This window comes from Pectinophora gossypiella, chromosome 18 (assembly GCF_024362695.1).
Source record: "Pectinophora gossypiella chromosome 18, ilPecGoss1.1, whole genome shotgun sequence".
NCBI lineage: Eukaryota > Metazoa > Arthropoda > Insecta > Lepidoptera > Gelechiidae > Pectinophora > Pectinophora gossypiella.
In genome coordinates, this window is record NC_065421.1 from 7,988,956 (window position 1) to 8,011,629 (window position 22,674).

Below are 22,674 nucleotides of genomic sequence, written 5' to 3' on the forward strand. Positions count from 1 at the left end.
CAGACTAGTTTTTAAAGACATGTCCAATATTTTCAGTATACGAATAAAAATAATTTATTTCAGTGAATACTTACACAAAGGTACAAAATGTAAGCTACTTAATTTAATTTAAAGTTAGTGATGCCTAAACCAGATGAAACCCCTCAGCGCCTTAGTTTTTTTATTACCTGTATAAGTTTTCGGTGTAATCGCAAATCAAGATGGATAGTGACAGAAGTATATCACTGATACCCTCAGGGTAAAGTAGGACAAATAAGCCAATTTCAGATACCTCATTCACGTGAATTTCGCTTCTGTGCAGCTATTTCCATTTTCATTTACCCTCTGTCGCTTTTGATTGATATGGAAACGATGTGCTGTTCTTGAAGGCAAATCTGGCAATAGCTCGTTTATATTAGTGTCAGTCTTCCTAAAGCAATATCGAGTTTATACCTTGTGTTTAATGCAACAGGGCATGTTGTATGCATAATATTTTGAGTCACTACAATTACTCTTCTTCTATCGTGTGGGTTGTGAGGTGGATTACCAACCCCATCAACCCTGGTTAGGGTTATTATTGAGACGCCATAGGCCACTGACATGGCTCATGTAACGACTACGTACTTACATCAGTAATTAGTAACCGGGACCAACGGCTTAACGTGCCTTCCGAAGCATGGATCATCTTACTTTTGGACAATCAGGTGATCAGTCTGTAATTTCCTAACCAAACTAGGGATCACAAAGTGATTTACTACAATTACTTAGAAGTATAATATGGAAATATTAATTGAAAAATTTTGAAGAATGAATAATTTAAAATGAAATTTAGAATATCAGAAATTATTTATTTTGATAATAGCATAACAATTGGACAAATAATAAACAACTTTTTGTACAGAAATTGAGAATAATTCATAGAAATTGGCTAACTGGTGGATTATGCTTTTTCTCTATCGTGTTCATTTCAATTCTCTATTCAAAATAAATATTACACGTCAAAGAATAATTCCATGAGTAGGTACACATTATATAAATTGCATAACAATATTTCAGTAAGTACATCACATTATCACCATATTGTTGTTATCCTAATTTTATGATTTTTTTTTATGATTTTGCTCTGAAGGCTAACAAAAAACATAGAAAACGTTCAGCTACTTGTCTTCCCGGGCATGTCGTAAAATCCGACAGAGGGATTGTGCCCTTACTAACATGACTGTTGTGAAGTGCGATAGGCTGACACCTTATCACAAATCCATAAGGTTCATTATATCCATCTCAGGACTTCGTAATCTTCATATCAACGTTCGTCGCAAGCTGTCTTTGATTGCTTGTGGCTCTGCCCACTCCCTTTGGGATTACAAGCGTGAATTTAGGTATGTATATGAATTGGTAAAGTTATCGTTATGCAGTGTTATAAAATGTAACAAGTTGCTTTCTAGTTATTTATTAGGCTCTACAGTCTCAGACAACAGGAAAAACAGGAGTGAATTTTTACACTTATACATTTTTATCGTAACATAAATATGTTGTGTTATTTTAAGTACATTGTAAACAAGTTAGAAACCAACAAAACATTTACCAGTCTAAAATTCACGTGGATTCAACTACGCCAACGCAATCAGAATACTGAGAATAGTAAGCATATATCAGATACACCGTCATTTCCAGAAACTATAGTAATTTGTGTTTAAAAAAAAATCTTTTAAATAAATTATTCTTTTTAACTTATTATTATGTTGTTTGTTTGTTTAGTTTGTCGCTTCTGTTAAAAACCGGACCTGTCAAATCTTCAGGTTAGGTAAGCGGACGCTGTGAAAAACGGGATAATGCTAGGGAGATGATGATGATTCTATTTAGTTTGTTATTATATTATGCACTAAATTATTATGTTCACAACAAACAAAAATAATACAAACACATAATTTATTATTATAAAACTCCCTCCAATGCACCACATCGAGGCAAGGTGCCCAACAAGCTGACAACATTGCCTCTCTGATTTGCCAGACTTACTCTTTGACAAAAATAACTACACCAGCTCTTGCATCCCTCAAAGCCCGAATAAGACACATTGAAAGATCCTTAACAAACAGTTTCGCTAAGCCATTTTTCAATTTATTAGAATTTTTTCTTAATGTGTTTTTTATTTTGTGTGTTTGTGTATGCACTGATTTGAATCAATAAACCTATCCGGGCAAAGAACGAACAAAATGTACTACTGTAATACAATAGTCGATGCTGAGATGTAATCTCCCAACTTCAGGTGCACTGGGTAAGTAAACAGAGGCTTGCAATGAATCACGCTAACAGTTTTCCGATAAGAAGTGGGCTCCGACCACGCCGATATAGTTGGCCGGCCCTGTTTTATTGTGCTACTATTTTCACTCTATCGCCTGCGAACGTAGCTCGGGCGGAAACTGTGATAAAGTCGCGACCCCGCGTAATATACAGCCTGTATGTAGAAACTGGTCGACTCGCGACGTGGAAGAAAAACGCGGTTCATCTTGTGGATATGCCGTCTTCTAAGTACTTACCTATAAACTTCAGCTTTAAATGATAAGGTCGTGCATTCATATTTATTTATACTATTTATTTTTTATTATTATTATATTTATATTATTATTTATAATTTTACAGACTACCGTTATATTATATATTATAACAAACATATTTAAACTTAAACAAAAATAATTAACTAATGTGCTTAAATGAGCTCCTTTTAACTCTTAAACAAAAAACCTTCATTAATAACATAAAACTAACATTATTTATTAAACACAAAACAACATACAGTTATCTAAAGTTATCTTAAAAATTAAAAATAATTAAAAGGGTTTGTTTGACTGGAATAACCAATCAACCACACTACTCACAACACACTAGACAAACTACCTAGCAACCAAGAAAATCTCTTTGAAAATGAAAGTAACATTAGATCTATCTGCTACGTATTCTGACGCATTTCTCAATCGTTAAATACAGCTCAAAACTGATTGGCTCATTTCATTAACAGACACTGTGAAACACAAACCCGCAGAACTCAAATCTTAACTCCGAAACCCCCAGCTTATATAACACCAAAATTTTAGAGTCAATATTCAATTGACACAGCGAGACAGAAGCAAACGCTATTCTAGATGGCCGCGCGATATTCAACCTAGTGGAGGAACTCTGCGTACTAAGTTTGGCTAGTGGCGCTGTTTCGGAGTTGTGTGTGCTCGGTGTAAGCACTTTAACTTGAGCAACTTGGCCTTTGTCACCATCGGAGGTACGTGGCACGAGCAGCTGAGCTGCAGACACTTGTCTGGAGCATGCTGTGCTCGTTATGAGCTCACAAAGGTCTGCGGGTTTAGTGTAGGATAAGTCTGCACTTAATGATATCAAAGATTCAAAAATCATGGGTATTCCGTGATATATCCACGCTTGACTGAGCCATTTGCTACAACTTGCAGGTACAATCAAGATATTTCATTTTATATTTTCCATCCCTATAAGGAGTCCACCGCGTTAGATATATTTCAACTTATTCGACAAGTCACATAAATATTTATAAAAAAGTAAAAAGAAGAAGAGGAGGAGAAAAAGGCAAAAAAGTAAATATAAAAAATAAGATTTGGAAGTTCCATCAAATTAAAAAGAACATAAAATAACAAATACTTTATTGCACACACAGGAAGTACAAAATTACGAAACAATAGAGAAATAGAAGAGAAATTTTATTCCTAAAGGTGTACCTGCAAAGTATGTTTATTTAACAGACGTCTAAAATATCAGTAGTAGTTTTGATTGTGATTTAATTGTATACTTATATACTACAATACTGATATTTTAGACGTCTGTTAAATAAACATACTTTGCAGGCTTGTACCTTTAGGAATAAAATTCAGTATCAAAGTAAAATGTACTAGACAAGACAATTTTCACTGTAGGTACCTATAATATTATACTACGAGTAAGTCAGCGTATTCGTTACCACGCCCTGACCGTTAAGCCAGTGGACCATGGCCTTGTCATAGTCCCATTTGGCTTCAATCGCCACGATCCCAGGGGAATATGGCTACATATCTTTTCTTTATTGAATATGATACTGCGTCAGACAATAATCTGGGCACCCACCGCGAGTTGAGCTATGTTAGGAGTTCATGAGTCTTAGCCAGGCTTTTCTTGTGCGTTTACGCACAAGAAAACCGTGAAAGAATAGAATTAAATACAGCTAAGCAAAGCAAGTTAGTTAAAGCAAATAAGTATGTATGAATTTGATGCAACCCCTATAACCTACCACAAAATTAACCAATGCGTGCTAAAATGTGCCTTAACTCTTTTATTTAATTTACTTAAATTAAGTTTCAAATAACGAATTATTTGGTTCTAGTACATCCGGCACAAACAAAAATAAACAAAAAACACATGCCACACTCATTGGCGAACTCTTCAGTGAACTCCACCACGATGACAAACAATTTCTAGAGGACATGATTCAAGAAATAGGCTTTTTTATTTTATTTACGGCATCACACAAAAAGCAGGGCTAACATGCGCAAAGTGATAAATTATCGATCGATTCAATAAATTTCGTCGAAATCGATAAGTTTGTTTTTTTTTTCCCAACATGCTGTTGCTACGTGATTTTGTTCGTATTTTAACAGAACGACATGACTTATTTGGGTTCAAATATTTGCACCAATCGACAAAACGACATAATTATATCGTCAGAATCGATAAAACGTTGCACATGTTAACCCTACTGGTCAGTGAAGATATATATGACCTAAGGTGGAACCCGCTTGTATAACATAAAGCCTAAGTTATTAGCTCAGCATGCAGTGGGCAATGTGCTTAAGGTCCGTAACTGATATTGGTGTCTTTCACGCGGTATGCACCCGGAATGCTGAGGTCAACGGTTTCGTCCACAGAGAAGCGTGGTTACGTATATTCCGGCACACTATTTAAAGGATATATGCACGGATAGTCATATATTTACAACTTAAAAATCTCATCGTCATAATTTAAGAGCCACGCTCTTGTCAGTGTAGCATTCTCCATGCTACGTTTCTTATAACTCACCCAATTACCCACCCAATTAGGTATTGCAGGCGAAATTAGGCGTAGGCGGAGTTGGGAGCCATCGGTACGGCAATGCAAGACGGAAGAGGCGAGTCACAGGAACTGTAACCTGAAGCCTGACAGAGAGCAGCAGTAACTGTCAGTACTATTCAGGACGGAGCGGGGCGGAGGACAGGAGTACTAGTACGGCTTTGAAATAGACTACTCTGTGCACCATCCCACTCGTGTCAGACAGATTACTGCTTGGCGGAAGGCAAGAGGGAACCCACTGCCCTATTTTTCCCTAAAAAGAAGCATGGATAATGTTACACCCACAAGAGCGTAGCTCTTAAATTAGTCATGTGATGAGGTGTCAATTAGTGTCTTCAAATCATAGACATAGAACGCGTTCAGCTGTTTATCTTAGTAAAATCCGACAAATCCAGTCTAAATCTTTTGTTTGTGTTGTTACTCTGCCCTTGGAGACAACGTGAGTTTATGCATTCCAATCAATGCACCTAGGTTACGTTCAGTTCCAACACCAGACTAAAATGTGGTAACCCAAATAGCAATATTAATTTAATTTCAAAAGTTGTCCAATAACCGATAGTATTTCGTTGCGCTGCAGCTTGCAAACCAACTAAGTCCAAAGCAGTAAAACGAAGACGGGAAAGCGGTAAAAAGTTAAACTGTTTCTCCTGAGTCTTACAAAGTGTTATGCAACACCAGTTTTCTATTTGAAACGAGCAATCGAAAACCTCTGGGATATTTCTATAAATAATACATACTGGGGTTTGGCAGACGGCTGTGTGCATACTGCGTAAGGCCGGGTTTCCAATGACGCGGAGATGGGCGGAGAAGAGCGGAGATGTGCGGATTTGACCAATCACAGCGTTCGAGAGAGCGAAAAACGAAGACACTCTGTCAGTCTCTCCCTCACGGTGATTGGTCGATTCCTGCACATCTCCGCTCATCTCCGCACAGCTCCGCGTCAATGGAAATGCAGCCTAATAAAGGCGAGTACACTCATTGCGAGGCATGTGTCTCGCACGCCGGTCATAAATCATAAATGTTATAAATAACAAAAATCTTCTACGTTTAATTATTACTGTTCCTAATTAAACCTATTTCAGTCTAATTCGGTAATATCCATTGTAACAGAGGTATTCGTGCATCAAACAGTGAACAGAAGTGTTATTAATCTATTCCAAATTCGATTATAACGGGTTAGCGAACCCAGTACGGAGTACCGGTACATTAGAGACCGCAGACCGTACCGGTACCGCGGACTATTGGCATTTGCCGTAATATTTGAATTAAATCACCGATGCCACCGGTACCTTCATAATACCGCTACCGGAAAATCGCTAATTGCGTTAGATGGGCATGGTTTGTTCCACTATAGTGGTCATTATTCTATTCTGCATTTATATTAAAGCTTTAGTTGAGGAGCTCGGTGGCGCAGCGGTAAACGCGTTCGGTCTTCGATTGTTGAAGTTAAGCAACTTTCGCAAGGGCCGGTCATAGGATGGGTGCCCACAAAAAAAAGTTTTCATCTCGAGCTCCTCCGTGCTTCGGAAGGCACGTTAAGCCATTGGTCCTGGCTGCATTATCAGTCGTTAATAACCATCAATCCGCACTCCCTATCCATCCATAGGGAAGGCCCGTGCCCCAGCAGTGGGGACGTTAATGGGCTGATGATGATGATTAAAGCCTTAGAATTTCCCGATTGGGGTAGTCAGAGGTACATCCACCGCAATTTGCAGTAAATACCCACACCTCACCGAGCTTTCTGTTAGACCAACGTGTTATTATGGTGAACCGTATCGCCGTCTATATTTATTATGCATATTATAGAGTGCACTGAAATTATTATACCTACGTATACATGTCGTAAATTCCCACACAGTAGGTACGTAACTTTGCTCCTTTATGTGTAATTAGGAGTAAATCCAGAAGTAATGCATCATACATTTATTTGCAATATCATGTACGGTCACGAGTACTAATATGATACACTTTGAAACTATATCACATTAACTTTTTTTGACGAATTAAACCGCAAGTCCCAATAAGTGTCAAAAATATGATAGTGCGACAAGGTTCTAAAGTGGGTACATGATATTGCTCATGACTGTACCCACTTTATAACCCTGTCGCTTTAACATATTTGACATTTAGTGAGAGTAACAGTTCAATTTGTCAAAAAAAGTTAATGTGGCATGGTGCTAACGTGTAATATAATGCTTGTCGCCCTAGAGGAATATATCACCAGTCTGCAAATAGGAATAGACCAACTTCTACAAGATAAGGGGCGAAATTGACAGTATTAATAATAACTACTTACCGTATTTTTTTTTATAGATTATGACTTTGTACTATCATCGTCATCATCAGCCCATTAACGTCCCCACTGCTGGGGCACGGGCCTTCCCTATGGATGGATAGGGCGATCGGGCCTTAAACCATCACGCGGGCCCAGTGCGGATTGATGGTTATTAACGACTGCTAATACAGCCGGGACCAACGGCTTAACGTGCCTTCCGAAGCACGGCGGTGCTCGAGATGAAAACTTTTTTTTGTGGTCACCCATCCTATGACCGGCCTTTGCGAAAGTTGCTTAACAGCAACAATTGGAGACCGAGCGCGTTTACCGCTGCGCCACCGAGCTCCTCGACTTTGTACTATTACATAGTATATTTTTAATCGCCGGTTTATTGGTACGCGATATACTAGAGACCACAAAACGGTACGGATACACGGGATATTGCACTCGCCATAATGCTTGAATGAAACCACGATTACCACCGCTACATTAATAAAATCGCTGATCATGTTAGAGGGATGTGGTTGATTCCGTAATTTAGTAATTCACACTATTTACATCGTATCAAATTGTCCACTAAAGCGTTAAGTGTGTATTAAGATTACTCACTCACACACTTAAATTGAAAAAAACATAAATAAACAACTTAAAGTATTTATTTATTTATAAAAAAGTACACCAACAGCTTATAAAATATTACTTAAATAAAATAAAAGTTACATCTGGAATTAGACTGTTACGTAAACCAATTATAGGTGCACACAACATTTGCAGTGTAAGACAGCGTAATCGTTTAGTAGATAACTAAATTATACAAAATTAATTTGTATTAAAATTAAAAATACAGATAATTAAAAAAATACATAAAAAAGGTAATAACACTATAAGGTTCTGTATCATCATCCCCCTAGCGTTATGCCGTTTTCCGGTTACGGGGTCCGCTCACCTAGCCTGAAGATTTGACAGGTCCGGTTTTTTAGAGAAACGATTGCCTGTCTGACCGTCCAACCCGCGAACGACACTATAATGTTAGTAAAACCGTACCTAACGAATAATGAGGGGGATGAGTCAGACCATGATTCTGAGTTGATATCAATTGGAATTTCCGACAGGATGTCATCAGATATCAACTCAGAATCATAGTCATTACAACGTCATTAACACCTGTAGAGGTAGTGCTGTGTGCAGTCAATAATAACCTTAACCTGGTTAAAAAGGCCACTTGTAAGTAATTCGTCTATTGCTATTTGACATTTGTTGACGTTGCGCACTTATTTTTACATGCGCAAATGTCAAACTGCAATATTGCATTTTCAGGTGAATTGGTTAAGGCGGTAAGTAACTAAATTCATGAACACAATTTCCATAAAAAATCTTTTTTATTTCACATGTTCTTTTTTAATCAATAATTACTTATTTACAATGAACTAATAACAACCATCGACATACATACATACATAAACTCACGCCTATTTCCCACCGAGGTGAGCAGAAACTATAGAATTGCTGACACACTTCTCTTGCTTCCTCCACATTCATCAATCGCTTCATACACGCACGCCGGTTCAGAGTAAATCGTATTAAACCTTTTATAACAACCATCGAATAATTGATTTTAACTTAATAGCTTCAATATTAATTAGGGTTATTAAACCTTTACTTTAAAACAATTTTATTATTTCATTATTAATAATTTTCTTATTTTAGTTAAACATCATTATTATACTTACCTATTAAGCGGTCTGTGATGAGGGAAGGGTACATTTTGACATTTATAAATTATACAGGTAAGCAGGAGCACTTATTCGGAAAAGACTGTACGAATACTTAGTTTAAAGTATACTACCGGCCTCCGTGGTCCAGTGGTTGAGCGTTGTGCTCACGATCCAGAGGTCCCGGGTTCGAATCCCGGTGGGGACAAATCACAAAAATCACTTTGTGATCCCTAGTTTGATTAGGACATTACATGCTGATCACCTGATTGTCCAAAAGTAAGATGATCCGTGCTTCGGAAGGCACGTTAAGTCGTTGGTCCCGGTTACTACTTACTGATGTAAGTACCTACGTAGTCGTTACATGAGTCATGTCAGGGGCCTATGGCGGCTCAGTAATAACTCTGACACCAGGATTGATGAGGTTGGTAATCCACCTCACAACCCACACGATAGAAGAAGAAGAAGTATACTACACTTGTCTCCTTAAGTTTCAGAGCACATTTCACCCATTCTACATACAGCCTTCTGCACAGTACACCAGCTCACTATGAGTCACGATTCACGTCAAAACACGTAGAGAAAATAAAAGAACATAAAAACCCGGTTACACTTGAGAATTACTAAAAATCTGAGTACATTGTTGTGTAAGGTCCCGGTTGAAATTCTGTGCCTTTGTTGTGTCCACAGAAGAGAGGGCAGCATACACTACGCGCCAATATTTTAAGCTCAATATTTTAAAGCAATAAAGAGTATACAAACAAACAAACGGACGGCGCCGGGGGCGGGCTGGTTGGAGCCATGGTAGCCTAGCAAAGTACGTTTGACTCTCATTGTCGGGCTGCAGGTTCGAATCCAGCACAAGCCTACAGCAATTATTTTCAAAATTGTTGTCGAATTTAAGTTTGGATCATAAAAATAAACATAAATAAAAATAAAATAAAGGATAGTTGGAAGTCAGTTGTTGGAAGGTCAGACAGGCAGTCGCTCCTGTAAAAAACCGGACCTGTCAAATCTTCAGGTTAGGTAAGCGGACCCTGTGAAAAACTGGATAATTCTAGGGAGATGATAATAGGTGTCTAGTGACTTTCCACTCTGTGGTAGCGCCAGTGCCATAAAATATTTCATTACAGTGCGAAACATATACGTTTCAGCTCTGTATGTTTTTTCAGTCGGTAACTCGGTTGCATTCCCGCAGACCTGCGTATCATATACTATTAAAACTACGAATTCAATTCATGCAATTCCTATGGCAAAAGTGCCTAAACAAATTATTTTTGAATGTTTATTTTTATGAAGATTATTTTTATTTCTATTTCTCTTTTGTTTTGTATTTTGTTTTTTCCTGTTTGTGCAATAAAGTATTTGTTATGTTATGTTATGTTTTATTTTTCTTTATTGTTTTCTGATAATGATATTAGAAATTCCGCGACGAAATCTATATTTTCAAAATTCAATAATCCGTAATATAAGTATCGTAATTGCGCCGAGCAGCTCTCGACTTATTATTGAAAAAACTTCAGGACCCCAATACTATCCCCGCCGACGTGGCCGAGGTTTTCCCGGTTTAAGCGCTTGTCGTGTTCCGGCAAAGTAGTTATAGCCATCTGAGCCATCTGAGGCATATCTACAATAAAGACACGTCGACAAAATAAAATAAAATGTCTGTGTTATTTTTTTACTTCTAAGCTATGTCAAAATCAACACTCTGCAGACTCCTCTAACCAAGAAATCCTCTCATAAGTTAAATGTCGACTACCACTCCACGTTGTCTTCAAAACGAAAAAATATAAGTTTAGAAACTAAACCGACTACGGAAAAATCACACTCTAAAAAGTATGAAAAAAGAAAATAGGTATATTTCTCTGAAATTATTCCTAATAGTGATGTTTAAGAGATAGCCGTCGTCGTAAGCCGTGGTAAGCAAACACTTAGGACAGATCGGCATAATATACATATATTTTCTGTTTCATACTTTTTAGTGTGATTTTTCGTAGTAGGATTAGTTTTTAAACTTACTTACATCTTATTTATATTAATTTGGGGTCTTTAATAAAATAACGTGCTTCCAAAACGTGTATTATGCAAGACTTGAAGATAAAACCTATCCGAAATATATCTGACCAGTTACCTATGTTATCAATTCATTGTAATTATCGATTAAATACAAGGAAACGCGCAAGTAAAAGCTAGTAAAAAAAAACCGCAAGTAAAATATGGAATAAAAAATAATTTTTAAAAACTTAAAAAAATATATCTAGTGATATGTACATATTTAAAATGTGCAAATTACGCCCTTTCATTTTATACCCAACACAATACCATTCCAAAAATAAATCTTTTTGTTGTCAGTTTATATCCACAGAGGGCGCCACATTGAACTAAACGTGACGTCAAATATCCTTTAACCATCGGACAATCAAGACGGTTCCAGGGATAACTTAGATGTTAAATTCAGTGGTTTAGAATTTGAGCTGGAACAGACGTGCATACATACAGTCATGAGCAATATAATGTACCCACTTTAGGACTCTGTCGCACTAACATATTTGACATTTCGTGAGACTTACAGTTCAATTTGTCAAAAAAGTTAATGTGACATGGTACCAAAGTGTGTATACACGTCACGAGCATTAATACATACATACGTACATAGCAGTCAAACACCTAACCCTCCTTTTTGCTTCGCCGCAGTCCGATAAAAATGAACATTACACGTTATTAAACATAATCATCATCATCATCAGCCCATTAACGTCCCCACTGCTGGGGCACGGGCCTTCCCTATGGATGGATAGGGAGATCGGGCCTTAAACCATCACGCGGGCCCAGTGCGGATTGATGGTTATTAACGACTGCTAATGCAGCCGGGACCAACGGCTTAATGTGCCTTCCGAAGCACGGAGGAGCTCGAGATGAAAACTTTTTTTTTTGTGGTCACCCATCCTATGACCGGCCTTTGCGAAAGTTGCTTTACTTCAACAATCGCAGACCGAGCGCGTTTACCGCTGCGCCACCGAGCTCCTCATAATATTCTACACAATATTAGGGATAATACAGTCTTTCAATTTTTAGCCGTCATACTATTTACCCGACTGCGTTGAAGCAAAAAGGAGGGTTATTGATTGATGAGCCACCGCCTGAGTAGGAGTGAACGAACGATAAGAAATTCCAGCCAATTTACACACCTTTATATCGACTCGCATTTACTTGCAAATGTGTTCCGAAGAATAAACGAGGCGATCTGATTTGATTATGTAAAGCATTGGTGGTTAGGGATAATAAAATGTATAAATAAGGGATAATAAATAAATAACAGCATAATAAATTATAATAATGCAAGTTTTTCTGAAAGTGTTTGCAGATGCAACATTCAATGCGGGGTTTAGACCAACAATGTTACTATTGACGTACATTGACCAAATTGAAGATGTCCTTACGAAAGGTTTAGTCTTCTTCTTCTGTCGTGTGGGTTGTGCGGTGGATTGCAACCCCGGACATGGCATATCAGTAGGTAATAGTCGGGTCCAACTGCTTAACGTGCCTTCCGAAGCACGGATCATCTTACTTTTGGACAATCAGTTGATCAGCCTGTAATGTCCTAACCAAACTAGGGATCACAAAATGTTTTTTGTGATATGTCCCCCCACTGGGATTTGAACTCGGGGCCTCGGGAGCTCATCGCTCAAACCACTGGACCACGGGGGCTGTTCAGTAACATCTACTCTGAACCGGCGTGCGTGTGAAACGATCGATGAATGTGGAGAAAGCAAGAGAAGTATGTCAGGATCGAAGCAAATGGAATTCCATAGTCTCTGCTTACCCCGGTGGGAAATAGGCGTGAGTTTGTGTCGACACTGACCTTGAACTATGGATGTAATAGAGTAAATTATTTTTTTATTCTACCAGTCATTTACTTAAGCTTTATTCACACAAAGGCACCGGGCGCGTTCTGGACCGGAAATGTTTTGTATTGTTCGTATTTGTATGCACGGGTTATCAGTTAAATTTATATAGACTTTCGCACTTCGACTTGCAACCGGTGAGTGATCAACAAAAGCACAGCAAATAAAGAGAGTAAGAAGGCAAACCTACTAAAATAAGCCACGTCAAATAATAGGCTCGCCAAACAGAGCATTGCAATTTTATCATATTCACCTAAAACTTCACTATACGCCCCGATGCAATATGCTGCCTAATCAGAGGAACTAAACATGAGTTTAGTTACTATATGAATACTTATCGATCGAAGAAACCGAAGCATTTATGGCTTATGGCCTATTATGTATATTGACCTAAAAACAAAGAATTATAGGAAGCGGTATATATTATTATTGTACATCAATCCAGTTCACTCTACCTTCATTAAATGGTTTTCTAACGACTACGAATCTTTTAATATTTATACTTTTGTTGTGTTTCGTGCCAATTTTACAATAATATACTAATACTAATACAATTTTTAATAACAGTATGTAAAAGGGAGTAGCTACAACGTCGTAGCCGTTCCGTTACGTCGCTTATGTAGCGGCCTGTCTTTCATACATTGAGTGATGCGCCATGCGACCCCCGTTACGAGACGTTGTAACGCATGGTGTAGCATAATCATTGTAATTTATACATAGAGGTCTAAGCGTCAATTAAACGTCGTAACGGATCTTACGCCTTAACTCTAATTAGGTAAGATCAGTAAGAACATTCTTTCCGTTTGATGTCCTTAGAAAAGGTTCAGTACGATCTACTCTGAACCTCGGTGAGAAATAGTACGTGAGTTTATGTATGTATGTTGTCATTTCTTCTCCTCAGCCATACCACCTTGCAAAATGACGTAGATATATAAAAATGTTAAATTGACATCATCTGCAACATCCAAACATATCCATGATACGTTGAATTAATGATTCTGATTCTTGTACATTTCTTAACTTATAAATAAAAATACCAGAAACATTAGTAAACAACACATTTACATTCAACAAAGCATTTTTAAATCCCTGGTAAATAACCACAACATTCACCTTGAAATAGTCAAAAGGAATAATTAAGTACTTCCTTTATTTACTTATCAAAATTTCAAACCGAGTTGTTTGTCTAATCAGAGCTTGTCTCTAATGGAAAATAAAGCAAATAATGAGGCAGCTACCAACACAGGCAGGTAGGTCGTTATCTGATGCAACCCGACGTCGCCCCCTACCCCACATATATCAGCACACAAGATGCCTTGCATTCTCTTGCTGAGACGCAATTTACGGGTAACCTAATGCTTTACACCTTAGTTACCTTGTTCTAGGCTAATGAGTAACTCTATATACATACATAATCTCACACATATTTCCCATCGGGATAAGCTAAGCAGAGACTATGGAATTCCATTAGCTTCGATCCTGACACACGTCTTTTGCTTCCTCCACATTCATCAATGGGTTCATACACGCTCGCCGGTTCAGAGTAGATCGTACTAAGCCCAACTTTAAGTAACTATAAGTTGTTATTATCAAAGTCACCCAAAGCAACCTGCAAGTAGATACATGATACAAGCCCACAATTTCAAGCATCTTTGATACCTTTAAAAAGTTTTAAGAACGTCACTAAAAACTTATGCGAAACTACAAAAAGGAATCGTCAAAGAAAAAGTTTTCGTTAAAAGCGTTGATGAAATCTACAAAATTTAATTGTGTTCCGGGAATAATGAAACAAGGCAAACAAAAGCTTAGAGTGTCATCTAAAAATATTCGCGTTCGTTTAAAATTCAATGGAATACATATTTTAGCGGCATCTCTCCTCAGACTACGTGAGCAAATGAGGTAAGCGATGTTACAGAGAGATACGTCACGCGTGCGAGACTTGCCTCGACTGATTTACTGCCTGTCCACACATAGGTACATGCACCCTACCCCTCGTCACCCGGCGCTTCAACTACTTATTGCTTGGATGCCCAGGGTAAACTACAATTTGAAGACACTGTTATGACCATGGAAAAATGAGATAAAGATATTCTGAGAATAGAGACGTAAAGATACGATTACTTATGTACGCAAGCCAACATTGAATGTGTACGAAAGAAATATTATGTTAGTGTTTATACCACAATCTCATTTACGGCCAAAATGATACCGGCTCAGAAATACCGTCTAGCTTGAGAGGGTCATTTCTTCCCTCATAAAGCAAGAAAATGGAAGCGATCATGCGGATCTACATAATTAAGTAGTATTCTCGGCATAAGTGCGAAACTCGACGGGCAAGAGTTTCGGCGGAAATAAAATATGCACGTCGCAAAATTGAGAATGACGCCTCCCGATTCCAGGAGCGAGTTGCCAACTCGAAACCTGTTGAGAACTTTGTAACTGCATAAAAAAGTGATGAAAGCTGAAATTAACGTATAAGTAACACGAGTTGGAAACTGGAGGAATTCCAAACAAGGATTAAATTGGCAGAAATTAACTAATTGCCTCTTTTCTTCCTTTTATACTCATGTGCTGTTGAACGTGCTCCAAATTTTATTTGCTTCCTCGTTTTGGTATTTTCCTGTTGTTTTAAGTTTACGCGGTAATTATCATAATTAAAACACATAATAACGGTTTCTTGACGCGTTTTATCAGGGATATGAGACTCCCGATATTTCGGCACGGTTGCAAGTGCCATGATCACGGGATCATCCCGCGTCTATTTTCCTGTTGTTTATAGACTTCAGGAAGTAGTAAATAATATTTTAGCAAGAGGAACCGAAATGATAAAGTTTCTTTTATGTAAACACCTCATACATTTGTCAAAACAAACATTGGTCTACAGCTCGCGACGTCAACTTGAAGGCACAAATATTTTCTAACAATGTCATGGTCCGAGCGAAGTCATCTCCCTCGACAAATACTGTGAAGGAACTAACATGAACGCCTCACGTACTAGATGGAGCAGAAACGTCCAAACACGTTCTCATGGCATTCTACATAACTAGCAGGCCACGTTTTTGTACGACTAATGTAAATTGACCGCTTTTCTGTGAATAACGTTTTAGATGCAGAGTTTAAATATATACTTATACCTTTTTAACTATGACATACCTACTTATTATAAAGATAAATTTTTGATGATGCATAATTAAAACACATTATAATTTACAATTGCTTTCTTTTAATAAAAATTAAAACTTGAGTATAAATGTTGTTGTAACGCAGAGGAAGTCCGCAGCTGCCCCTTCCGGGCGATCTATTTCCCTGAAGGTGCTATTGGCTATCTGGACATCTGTTAGCGGTGCAGTGTTTGCTTTTCATTTCTCGGAGCAACAAACGGCAGTCAGAAGAGGCTGCGCGCGCAGCGATGGCAATCGCGATAGCTTTGAGATCTCGCTATCGTGATCCACGGCGCACTTTGCCAAGAAAAAATTGCAAGCCCTCAACAGTACTCTTATTCCCCTGCAGGAATAAGAATTGACACATTCAAAGTCCACAATAATGGTCTACAAATAAGTGTAACAGAATAACATGTTATTTTATTTTATTATTTAAGAAGACTTTCTTCTGATTCTGTACTCCTTGGATTTTTTAATGTTTCCTGACTGTTAGATACTGGACTTGTTCTTTTACTGTTATTCGGGTTACACTTGCATTTCTGTTGTTTATTTGATTTTAGTTTATAATATGGCGCATCACAACCAGGGTAAACGCATTTACCTTTGTTACCATTCAATTTATTCGCGTGTATAACTTTATTTATATACGTATTTGGATCTTTTCTGCCATCAGATTCGAGTGATACACTGACATCTGGTAAAGCGGCATCCAACTTTTTAATCTCTTGGAGTTTTTTTATTAAACGCGTATCATGAAAATCTATTTCTTCATCTTCTTCATAATATGGTACAGTTTTACTATTCGGTCCGTGTACTTCATTTCTATGATAATCACCACGTAAAGCGTCTTGCATAAACTGTTTTTTAAATCCGTATGATGATCTAGGATCGTTTGGATTAATATTGGTTGGATTCTGTATGTAAGTCCGGTCTGGTATCTTGTTAAACATGTTTTGTTCGTTTCCTTTCCCTTTAGATCTTACAAGCGGAGGTTTCAGTAGCTCCACGTATTCATGATGATCTTCAACAGTTTTTATACTTGGAAACGGTGGTACGTTGTGTGCTTGGAGAGCACTCTTTGCGTTACTACGATTAAACTTTTTTGTAACTTCGAATTGTTGATTTGGGCTGGTGTACTCGCTATCAATATTTAATGGGCTCTGTTTCAAATTGTTCTCATGTACACCTGTGGCGGCACCTCTTTGCAAATCTGATTCGACTTTTAGATTCATACTAATTCGCCTATCTTTTGGATACGGGAACTTCCTTATGTCACCTTTCATTAACCCTGGGTATTGAAATTGCAAGTTGATTAAGTCTTCCTTTAGTTTTTGGTCTTGAATCTGCTGTTCTATTATTCCTTTTGTGTTTGTCATTTCTTGAGATAAAGCCGTCATTTCATTTTGGATGTAATGTGCCAAGCTTCCACTGTAATATGGATCCTTGGCTGGATAGTAATTGCTTGTTGGTGTGTTTTTTATTTCTGAGAACAAATCCTTAAATTCATGTAACGATGGACTATCATTATCAAACCGAAAAGGTAAATCGTCAAATCGCCCCAAACTTTCAACAGAGCCCACGTTCGACACAAATGTTTTGTAGTTGCTTTTTTCAGTGAAGTTTTTTCTCCGCTGTGGGCTTTGAAGTCGTGGGTTTATGTGCGACACTCTGATCCTCGGACCATGGATGAAGATAAAAGACCTCTCTTCTACAGTTTTATTACCGCTTTCATGTTCATACAAATCTTCTTCGTTCAGGTTTTGTTGTACTGTTTCTAAATTCAAATCCTTTATGTCTTCTTCAGTACTGTTGTTAGAGTCAGTATCGTAATCAAGATTAGCTAATGTGGAATTGTATATTTCTGAGTAATTTTCTGTTACCGCTTTGTTTGCACGCTGCAAATAATCGTAATACTTATTTTACTATTACATGATTAATAACTTACGCCTCCTACACGGGCCTTCTAATTTTACGCTTAATTTTGGATATTCCACATACAAAGGGCAGACTTTACCTGTCCGTAACTTGTAAATGTATCAACCTACAAATCATATTACATAACAAACTGCTATCAGATGTTTATAATAACATACGTAGTAATATACCTACGTCCCGTTGCTAGGCACAGCCATCTCCTCATCGATTACTCTGCTACCCTGAGGATTAATAACGCTAAAGATGTGTATAATCTTTATGAGTTTCGTATCTTATCTTTAAAAAAACCACTCATCTACATACCTGTGTAGTTAAAATAGGGCCGCTTAAACAGAACGACAATCCAATCACCAGGTATATCAGAACTAAGAAGTACTTGTGAAATTTTCTTCGATTTAGTATGCAAAAGGTAACTGGTAACATTTTTCCACAGTGATATCGTAACCTTAGACTACGGCGCGAGCGCACATCACAAACCTGGGAGCCACTCTGTGGATTATTGTTGACAAATGTATTAGAAGCGAAGAATTCAAACAAGTGGACTATTCCATATAGTAAACAGATGACGCCTTTAGAAATAGGTTATTGTTACAGAACAGAACAATCGAATAGAAAAAGTTAGACAATGAACTAAAGATCGTCTAAACATTTGTAGCTACAATTATTTACTCAATCTAAATAAAATAAATTACTTTTAAAATTCCTATTGTACCTACAACATTTACTTGTAAATATTATGACATACACTGAACTTTAAGATACACAATCTCATTATTTTTGGATTGTCGTTTATATTTTAAACATGATACAATTGTAAATATTAACTACTGGTTTGTATTTTTTTAAATCTGAAAGCTATGACCTATAAAAGCAGGTGCATGGCTTTTATATTACGTTAAGCTTTTATATAAGTAAATCAAATATGTTCCTTTAGTTATTAAATAATTTTTAGTTATAAAATAATTTTAACGTATTCCAACACTGATTTAAAAAATGTATTGCTGTTGCAGTTTCTTGTCATTTCTTCTCCTCAGCCATATAACACCTTGCTGACGTAGATTCAAAAAGATTAATTTGACTTTTTACAAGTTTATCTATGATAATTACGTTGAATAAATGATTCTGATTCTGTTATTCTAGATTTTAACCTTTACTATGAATACAAAGATAACTTTAGATTCAAACAGTTTATTCGAGAGTGGTACTAAAAAAGTACAATTTAAGTGTACACAAATAGGATTTACAAATATTTACCAAATAAATATTATATTATTAGTAAGTACTCGTTTCACCAGTTGTGAAGGTACAGCAGATACATTACTTTTCTGGTAGACAGACCTATAAGACTGTTTAACAACAAGTGGCGAAACTGGACCTTAAATTAGATTACTGTCCAAATAAAGCTCTGAGCTCTTTGATCAAAGAGTTGAAGTAGATTCCGTGGGATTCCAAAGTCTGGATCTCCTTTTGGAACACCTCACTGTTCCAGAGAGCGTTCCAGGTATCTTGCCACTCTTGGCTTTCCAAATTCTCCAGAGCCACTCTAAAGTCATCGTATTCAGCTATTTTCTCCTCGTAAAGTGCTGCCAATTTCTCCTTGGGGAAGGCATCGATTATGTCATTGATGAAGGCAGAATAGTCTGTGCCGCTTAGTTCGTGACGCACCTTCCTGGCAGATGGCGGGAATTGTTGTTCTGTAAATGATAACAAAGGTCAACGGATGAAGAATCAAAGCAAAGCAAACTTGATCGAATTATGCGGCAATAGGAGCAGAATTTGTTTGGCTGATATGCTTCTTAGGCTATGTAGACTCCTGGTGAACGTACTTCAGCTTAAACAACGACGCGTGTTAAATATTACGTATTATGCAATTTTGCGGCCGTATTGAAAAACGTTAGGGTTTGACCATAATCTCACCTGATGGCAAGTGAAGATGAGTGTCAGCTAAGGTGATGGTGGTGGTGGTGGTGATATGTAACTTAGTAATTGCCTATTCTGTGTAGTTGTGAGGAAGAGTGAACACCTAAGCTGATGGCATTAACAACTTGGCCGGACAAATGGGGAGCGCTGAGGTCTGTCACCCGGTACATAATTTAAGACAACAAGCCTGAGGGTGCCCAGTTGGGCGCGAACCGTGGCTCAGGGCGTCATCTGAGAGGAAGAATATTTAAGAGAATTAATCGACCCTAGTGGGTCGATAGCAATAAGCGCTGAATAAGGGAAATCGTCGCTATCGGGGTTCAACCAGAATTGCAAAAAGAACGCAGCGGGGCGAGGTATGTACCTGAACCATCTGATTCACGCACAGAATATAATAAGATTCTTACCCAGCATTTCATTTACAAGGTCCACGAAGAACATGATGTCAATGTTGTCTTTCTCCAAGAAGTCAACGACCTGGAATGAAATGTTCATTCAATTTGATACCACTGTGTGCTGGCAGTAAGGTAGTTAAAAAACTATGTGTATTGCTCCATCTGTAGCGGAGATACAATTAAGTCGATATAACATAATTTTAATGATGGCCATAATATGGGTAAGCTAATAGAAACCAGTCACTGAGGTTCTGTGGTTCATGGTCATGTGGTTCATCGGCTTCCTTCTCAAACGGGGAGCGCCGGTTTACATTAGTCTAACAGAATGGTTCATCTTTCGATGAATGTACCTCTGACTACCCCAATTGGGATATAGTCGTGATCTTATGTTATGTTGCTGCTGCTATAATTGCTGTTCGTTAGTCTCGCTAAAACTCGAGAACTACTGAACCGATTTGGTTAAATAGTCTTGAAATATTCATGGTAGTCCAGGAAAGGTTTAAACGAAATTAAAATATGGAAAGGGGTATACTTCATCTAGTATTATTAATATAAGTAGGCTATATAACCGTATATACTCACAGCCTTGAATTCAGGCAGCGATTCCATCTCATAAATGAGTTCCTTGTAGTCGGCAGTGGCGAGGTAATCCAAGGTGGCGACGAACTCTTCGAACTCCAAGTAATGTTCAAAGATGTGCTCCAACTCTGCTCCAGCTTCTTCCCTCACCACGTCCAGGAAGTCTTCTAAATGCTCATGGAAAAGCTTCCTTGGCTGTGGTGCGGCGTAACCAACAGCCACAAGGGCCAAGACTACTAAAGCGGTCTTCATTGTAATACTTTTACTCCAGAAAGATTATTGAACTCAATACAAGTTATATATATTGCAAGGTTTATATACTGAAAACTTTATCTAGGAGCGTTTTCTTATCCACTCTTTATCTGGGATAAGATAATCTTTCATCTTTAGAAGACATTCCCAAATACTTATGGGTTGAATCAGATTAGGAGGACCTATCTTTTGTTGCATAACGTAGCCATCGATAAATGTTTATAGAAATGTTATATGCATAATATCATATATCACTCAAGCCCATAATCATTTTCGGGGTAGGCAGAGATAGAGACTACTTACGGTGAGACTTTCGGCCACATCGAGCAAAGTCTAAAGATAGATAATATGATAAACCGTATGGTGTCAAGTGGGTAGTTAGCCCTTTATCAATAGGTATATAATGGTCTCTCTCTCTCGTCCTGTGGGGTTTATGTTTACGACATGAATGGGAAGATAAAGAGCTGAAAATGTTCCATCTCACGATGAGGTGACAAGACACATAAACTGCCTATATACGTCCCACTGCTAGGCACAGGCCTCCCCTCAATCAACCGGAGGGGGTATGGAGCATACTCCACCACGCTGCTCCACTGCGGGTTGGTGGAGGTGTTTTTACGGCTAATAGCCGGGACCAACGGCTTAACGTGCCCTCCGAAGCACGGAATCATCTTACTTTTTCGGACAATCAGGTGATTCAAGCCTGAAAAGTCCTTACCAAACAAAGGACAGTCTCACAAAGTGATTTCGACAATGTCCCCATCGGGAATCGAACCCGGACCTCCAGATCGTGAGCCTAACGCTCTAACCACTAGACCACGGAGGCTGAGGTGACAAGACACAATCTTATAATATTATTATCACTCTTATCTCCTCTATCTTTGAGTCTCGTTTACTGTCTCCGTGCCACTCGGTCACTGTCGCGGTAATTTGTAAGTAACAAAAAGCAGAGTATAAATACGTCCACGCTAGATGGGAGCCAATAAGAAGAACACGTTCAGCTGCTTGTTATTTCCGGATGTAAAGATATGTTAGTAACCGGAACCAACACATGTCTCATCATCATCATCAGCCCATTAACGTCCCCACTGCTATGGCACGGGCCTTCCCTATGGATGGATAGGGAGATCGGGCCTTAAACCATCACGCGGGCCCAGTGCGGATACATATATACCTTAGGACTTTATTCGAAGTGGCCGCAAGGCTTACCCCTAAAAGGATAGTCATGAGGTGTGTGAAAGAGAGAACGAGAAGTGAGCGAGAGAGAAGAGGGGATTGCGGAATGACAGGGAAATGACAGTCGGTTGTTTTAAAAGGGTGAGCCCCCCCGATAGGTGAACATAGAGAGATGCGTGGGAACATAGCCAGATAGCGGGTAGGGGGGCGGTTTGGGGTAGGGGGGGTCACTAACTTGATAAAACGTTTTTAATAAACAAGGATTGAAGAACTATAATCGTTTCC

At 38.1% G+C, this 22,674-nt stretch overlaps 3 protein-coding genes across 3 annotated transcripts in view; 1 reads left to right on the top strand and 2 right to left on the bottom strand.

Annotated features, from left to right (window-relative positions):
* LOC126374815 (general odorant-binding protein 83a-like) overlaps window positions 1-22,674 on the top strand; it is a 45,979-nt gene that overhangs the window by 7,804 nt on the left and 15,501 nt on the right. The window lies entirely within an intron of this gene.
* LOC126374790 (uncharacterized) lies at window positions 16,217-19,201 on the bottom strand. The gene is made up of 2 exons (XM_050021509.1): window positions 18,371-19,201; window positions 16,217-18,027 (listed from the first exon to the last, which is right to left on the bottom strand). Exons 1-2 carry the CDS (start codon window positions 18,488-18,490, stop codon window positions 16,561-16,563), a joined length of 1,587 nt encoding a protein of 528 aa, XP_049877466.1. The 5' UTR covers window positions 18,491-19,201; the 3' UTR covers window positions 16,217-16,560.
* Window positions 19,240-21,245, bottom strand: LOC126374808 (uncharacterized). The gene is made up of 3 exons (XM_050021531.1): window positions 20,965-21,245; window positions 20,395-20,464; window positions 19,240-19,761 (listed from the first exon to the last, which is right to left on the bottom strand). Exons 1-3 carry the CDS (start codon window positions 21,211-21,213, stop codon window positions 19,454-19,456), a joined length of 627 nt encoding a protein of 208 aa, XP_049877488.1. The 5' UTR covers window positions 21,214-21,245; the 3' UTR covers window positions 19,240-19,453.

Coding starts and splice junctions, on each gene's coding strand:
- LOC126374790 (XM_050021509.1), bottom strand. CDS start 18,490: ATGTTACCAGTTACCTTTTGCATACTAAATCGAAGAAAATTTCACAAG. Junction 18,028..18,370: donor GCCCTATTTTAACTACACAG/GTATGTAGATGA, acceptor GATTATTTGCAG/CGTGCAAACAAAGCGGTAAC.
- LOC126374808 (XM_050021531.1), bottom strand. CDS start 21,213: ATGAAGACCGCTTTAGTAGTCTTGGCCCTTGTGGCTGTTGGTTACGCC. Junction 20,465..20,964: donor CGCTGCCTGAATTCAAGGCT/GTGAGTATATAC, acceptor ATTTCATTCCAG/GTCGTTGACTTCTTGGAGAA. Junction 19,762..20,394: donor CCTTGTAAATGAAATGCTGG/GTAAGAATCTTA, acceptor TATCATTTACAG/AACAACAATTCCCGCCATCT.